Source organism: Rosa chinensis, chromosome 5, assembly GCF_002994745.2.
Source record: "Rosa chinensis cultivar Old Blush chromosome 5, RchiOBHm-V2, whole genome shotgun sequence".
In the NCBI taxonomy this organism is placed as follows: Eukaryota; Viridiplantae; Streptophyta; class Magnoliopsida; order Rosales; family Rosaceae; genus Rosa; species Rosa chinensis.
In genome coordinates this window covers 6337755-6343754 of record NC_037092.1, presented here as the reverse complement: position 1 = coordinate 6343754, position 6000 = coordinate 6337755, and the positions used below count along the sequence as shown (strand labels likewise).

General features: G+C 40.0%; 2 protein-coding genes across 2 annotated transcripts; both read right to left on the bottom strand.

Annotated features, from left to right (window-relative positions):
- Positions 1 to 204: 204 nt before the first annotated feature.
- On the bottom strand, positions 205 to 2300 carry LOC112164659. Its single transcript, XM_024300934.2, has 2 exons — positions 1402 to 2300; positions 205 to 693 (listed from the first exon to the last, which is right to left on the bottom strand). The coding sequence occupies exons 1-2, from the start codon at positions 1906 to 1908 to the stop codon at positions 298 to 300; spliced, it is 903 nt and encodes a 300-aa protein (XP_024156702.1). The 5' UTR covers positions 1909 to 2300; the 3' UTR covers positions 205 to 297.
- Positions 2301 to 3571: 1271 nt separating this feature from the next.
- On the bottom strand, positions 3572 to 5188 carry LOC112164657 (cyanidin 3-O-galactoside 2''-O-xylosyltransferase FGGT1). The gene has a single exon (XM_024300933.2). It carries the CDS (start codon positions 5108 to 5110, stop codon positions 3728 to 3730), a length of 1383 nt encoding a protein of 460 aa, XP_024156701.1. The 5' UTR covers positions 5111 to 5188; the 3' UTR covers positions 3572 to 3727.
- Between the last annotated feature and the right edge of the window lie 812 nt (positions 5189 to 6000).

Sequence of the window (6000 nt, the reverse complement as noted above, 5' to 3'; positions counted from 1 at the left end):
ACTGGCTTTTTATAAGAGCTGTCAGTGGCAGAAGCAATGGCAAAGTGTTTGGTAAATCAAACTGGCTTGTGCTTTTTATTTGTGAAATGACCAAATTGGACATGAGAGATTATTTTGCATTAATTATTTGGTAAATGATTAATATTTTGTTAAATTTCATTTTTTTATAAATTATGGTTATCAAATGATTAATATTTGACAATTTTAAAAATAACTTATACAAATATATTAGTAACATTAATAACAATTGGTTTGTAGTTCGCATCAAGTAACCAAAATAAGGGTCACATAACATGTTCAAATATTCCCGTTATTACGCGCACTCATCAAACTTTGAGTAATGTTATTTCTTATTGTTTCCATTTCTTGTGCACCATGACCATGATATTCTTCTTCTTCTACATCATCATCCATCTCTATCCCACCACTTGACCCATAACCTTCTCTTTCTTCACTGCGGACAAAATGTCTATCACGATCTGCATGTCTCCGTATATAATTATGAAGTGTCATGGTGGCAATGACAATCTTCACTTGCTTCTGAAATGAATAACCTTGCATGTCCTTTATATTCTTCCATCCCACCGGATTAAAATGAGTATGCGGACGATTATTGTTATCCACCTCTTTGATACATATGTCACAAAATACATCAACTAAAACGTCGTTCCAAACAGCCGACTCTTTTGCCATCTAGCACATATAAAAAGCATCATAAATGCTATGAAGATAACACACCAACATGGACAATCAAACACACCATCAGAAAATTAAAAAAACAAAAAAATTTGGAGAATCATATAATTTTAATTTCTGGTTTCATAAAATTTTTATGCATACAATTTATCACTACATAATTGTGAACGAGATACTTCAATATATCATTCTTAACCAATATTTCTCCTCTTCTTCCTCTTTCTTTCTTTCTTTCTTTCTTTCTTTATAACTCTCAACTACCTATCCCCATCCCATGATTCATGCCCCTGCTTCTCCCAAATTGACCGTCCTTCTCCTCTTCTTCCTCTTTCTTTCTTTCTTTATAACTCTCAAGTACCTATCCCCATCCCATGAATCATGCCCCTGCTTCTCCCAAATTGACAGACCCACTTTTTCAGGAAAAATGGGATTCATGCAATTCGATACAACCTCATATTCATGTTATACAACCTGAAGATTCATGCAATTCGATACAACCTCAGATTCATGTTATACAAACTACAAGCTACAACAACAACAAATCATCATCATCATCACTCATGCCTATTTGCAGCAACCTTATCTCCGATTGATGAACCAAAAACCAAGCTAATCATGCCTATTTGCAGCAACCTTATCTCCGATTCATGAACCAAAAACCAAGCTAACCAAAGTACAAGCTGTCTATCACAATAAGAACCGAACCTGTGATGAGGGACAGAGAGATGGGTAGATTGAAGCGAGGGAGAGATCGATCTGTGGGAGAGGTGACGGGGACCGGTGACAGGGAACTTGCGTCGGAGATCGATCTGTGACGAGGGACACACGGATGTGTAGATAGATGTCGGGGCTGCGGTCTCTGATGACGGACGGAGAAAGGGAGCGGTGACGGGGAGCGGTGAAGTGGAGCAGCGACGATGTGAGGGAGAGAGATGCTTGCGTGCTGATACGTCTGTGATGGGGAGCAGCGACGATGCGGCGGTGACGGGGAGCTGCGAGGATGCGGCGGTGAGGGAGCAGCTTCTGATGCTGCGGTGCGGGTGTGATGAGGGAGAGAGATGGGGGAGCAAGGGAGCTTCTGATGGTGCGAGTGTGATGAGGGAGAGAGATGGGGAACAGTGACGAGGAAGATATGAGCGTAGGGTTAAGGAATGGTTCAGCTGAAATTGTTTCAGCTTGGAAGGGTAAATTTCGGCATTTAGGATTTTTCATTAATCTACAGTAACTACCGCTACAGTGTTTCCGTGGCTTCTGGCTTCCGGAAGCTGCATTTTTCAGCTTCAGCTTATCTAAGGAAGCCACAGCAGCTTCTGAAAAAAGCTGCCAATAAGCTGAGTTACCAAACACCAATTTGAACCTGGCTTATAAGCACAGGAGCTGAAAAGCTCTACCAAACACAGCCATTGTGACATAGCTCAAGCCGAATGAAACTCTAGGTAAGGGGTTGCTTCGATGTTACGAACTTGGAATCTAGATTGAGGGCAAGAACGCTGAACTTGAGGAATTTAAACCAAAGTGAAAGTGAACATAACAAAATAATCTCACCACCACAATTAAGTTAAAAAGGTAGACATCTTCTCGTGTGTACTGCACCCAAGACACAACGTTAGCCGGAAACCTTGTCATATACTCATACTATGCTGCTAATTAAAATCTATTGTCTTTAATTGGATCGGACATGGGACATGTCATGACTTTTCTATAAGTTGTGTGAAGTTATACTAGAAAAGTAGAAATGTCTACACACACGATCAGTGTGAGAGTAAGTACTTTGACACAGTTTTTTTTTTTTTTTTTGTCTTTCTAAATGTACCCAGCAAATATCTAAATAAGCCCAGCATTTATAAAATTATCCTAGACTTTTCAATTATACCCTTATGTTAAAAAGACTCTTCTAAATACACCCAACATTGATGTAGCTCTCTGCTTCCACTCCTACCCCATTTGCAATCTTCAACATTACCGATAAATATAGATTGATATTGAAATAAGAAATCTGAGGGATATGAGGATCTGAGGGGTATGAGAGCAAACCCATATTAGGTAGCAAGGCTGTACCGGAACCAATCAACTTTTTTGTCTTTTGCATGCAAATGATGCAATCATACCTCGCAGGTCTGTGATTCATTCATGTTTTCAGTTCATTTAATAGTTCCAAACATACATTTTAGTTAGTGGGCAAACTCCAAATGAAACCTAACTGGATAATATTTGCAACTAGTTCTAAAGAAAGGGTAAGCAAGAAGATACATATGGAGGCTAGGATTCAAACAATAGCATAACAATCAGCGAACCCACTGTTCGCGAACTGGCCGAAGCAATTTGGGATCGGATGGGAGTTACCTCCCAAGGGAGATTTGACCAGATTCATTAAATTCCAAGGCTCTTTAGATTCAGAGGAAGAAAATGATCCTCAAGCAAAGGTTGAAGTTTCCTCCAGCTTTGAATCAATTCACCAAGACCTTTGACAAAAACCTTGCCACAAGCCTATTCCAGATGCTATTGAAGTAGAGGCCTGAGGACAAAGCAGCGAAGAACGTCTTTTGAAAAGTCCCTAATTTTCCTTCATACGGGACTGTGGTACGATAAGATTGATGGCGAAATCTAATGCAGAGTTAGAGAATGATGGGTGCAGGGATGCTGGGTGCGTTGAAATATAGGGGTAGGCTTGGAAAAGTATGGATATAAACGGAATGCTGGGTGTGTTTAGATTTTTGCTGGGTCTCTTTAGAAAGACCCTTTTTTTTCTATGATTTTATTTTGTTTATTGTTTTACTTTTTACTTTTTTTCTCGTTTTTGTCCCTAATGTATTAAAATGTAATTCATGATATTATAATTTTGTGGGTTACAAAAGTAAAAGAAAAAATCGGTTATGTTATCAACACCACTTTTCTTAAATAAAATATAGATACAAATAATTATCAAAATAATTTACCCAAGATCATTCTCACCTAAAAAAGAAAATAAAAATTAAAAAAAAATATTTCCAGAAATTTGCAATGACACAGTTTACCCATGACCCTGTTTCAATCATCGTAGCAGTTCATGCAGCTTCTGCACAAAACCATCAATGTATGAGCTCTCAAGCCCTTTATTGGAGAAGAACTCCCTCCACTTAGCATGGTTGGTCCTCACCTCCTTTCCCACCTCACTGTCTGCATCCATCACTGCTTTCACAGCTTTGCAAACACTTTCCTTGGTGAACAATCCATCTTCATCTCCTTTTTCAACTTCAACTCCCGCCTTCAAATCCCCACTCATGATTCTCGCGTTGATAACATGATCTCCCACATGTGGGAGAAACACCAATTGGCACTCATTCACTAACGCCTCATTTAAAGACCCCGAACCGCAGTGAGTCACAAAGCAACCCACAGATGGGTGCTTCAGTATCAAAGGCTGCTGAACCCAACCCCCATGTACCACCCCTTTTCCTTTTAGACGCATTTCAAAGCCTTCTGGCAGTGCCGATTCAATTGATTCAACTCTGGTTGGCGGTTTCAGGGCAGCGAAGAATGGCAAACCAGTAAGCTCAAAACCCAATAATAGTTGTTGCAGTCGCTGCTTTGTGAGAATGTATTCAGATCCAAGAGCACAGAAAATCACGGTTCTTGGTTCGAACCCTCCAAGCCATTTTGCCCATTTCTCTTCCAACTGTGAACTTGGGGGATCTGGCACCACTGGGCCTGCTAGAATGACCGGCTTGTTCATTTGGATTTCAAAATAGTTACAAAATGGCCCTGCGAATTCTCTGCAAGTTTTGAAACAAATTGCATCACAATCGCTGAAAGAGGTCAATATGCGTTTGCCAAATCTCAATCCGCTGCCAAATTCCTTGTTTGCCATGGCATCATAAGCTCGAGCTTCGTGAGTCTGTAACTTGATTGAGAATGAACTACTGAAACACAGCAAAGACCGTGCAGCATCAGCCTCATCGAATGGCATCTTTCTCGGCAGGCCTAGGCTTAGCAGGTACCACACACTTGCAGGATTAATCACCCAGTAACCTACTGACTTAATGTTATTGCCTAGTTCACGCAACAATGCAGGCAACCAGTAACTAAAATCGAAGAACACAAAATCAGGCTTGAGTTTGAGGAGAGATTGTTCGATTTGGGGTCGAGTGAGGTCCATGGCGGTAGCAAGAAGAGAGCCCAAAGAGAGAGGAATGTCAGCTGTGGTTTCAGTCCCCGGAGGGAGGCCATCGACGTGAGGGACATTGAGGGGAATGAAGGTAATGAGATGAGGGCGGAGATTATAGTGCTGCAACTTGGATTGAGTTTTGAGAGGTAAAAAGAAGGAGATCTTGTGGCCCCTTTCTGCGAGTTTGTTGGAGATGTGGAGGAATGCAGTCAAATGACCCATAGCAAACCATGGATACATAGCAATATGCAAGGTTTGATCGTCACTCATATTTGGACTACGCACTACTGAACAAAACTTGACTGAAGCAAGATATGAAGTACTAAACTCACACCCATAATATAGCCTAGCGGAGATGATCTCTGGTTGTGGTTGTGGTGTGTCGGCCAAAAAAATCCCACTACCACTTACAAGATGCACGTCAATTGTTGGGTAGCCCACATTAATTATTGGAGTAGCCCACGACTTACAACATGTATAACGAGTTGTTGGGGCCAAATTTGGGATCAACGAACAGGTTTATTTGTCAAAATAAATTGCCGAAGATAATGGATGTTGTCTTTTGGGTTAAAATATTTAGCAGGAATTTTGGGAAGCACGAGATTTAGAGGAAAAAAACATGCAATCTTAATAGAATGATGAATGATCTCCTTTTATGGTTAATTGTTAAAAATTAAACTTTGATTGAGTAACGAAATTGGGAAAACCTGCCAGTTCCATGTCAATCTGCTTTGCTTCTGTTTTGCTAGCAAAAGATTATGGGCCCTGCTTGGTCTTCTCTGGGTTCGGGTCTCAATCTTAGTCATCTTTATATCAAGTACTTCTATAAATTGCGATAACTATTTAAAGAGTACGTCTTAGTTTGATTTTCATCTAAATGAGTTTGGATCATGCTTTCAGATAATCAGATATGACAGCTGCTAAACTTGCTAGCTAGTTACGGGGCACCTACTTCAACAAATGTGTTTGGATCAACAATATTTGATCAATTAGTTTTATTCGGTCAGACATTATATAAGTTCCCACGAATTTCTTTGTAATTTTGCTTTTGGTCATAACTGAAAGATGTGTAGCCCAACAATTACAAGAAACGAGAGTCCAGAAAGGTAGACTTTGGAAGGCATGACAAACATCCCCTTTTTTTTTTTTTTGAGTAAACA

Coding starts and splice junctions, on each gene's coding strand:
- LOC112164659 (XM_024300934.2), bottom strand. CDS start 1,908: ATGAAAAATCCTAAATGCCGAAATTTACCCTTCCAAGCTGAAACAATT. Junction 694..1,401: donor CTCTCTGTCCCTCATCACAG/GTTCGGTTCTTA, acceptor TATATGTGCTAG/ATGGCAAAAGAGTCGGCTGT.
- LOC112164657 (XM_024300933.2), bottom strand. CDS start 5,110: ATGAGTGACGATCAAACCTTGCATATTGCTATGTATCCATGGTTTGCT.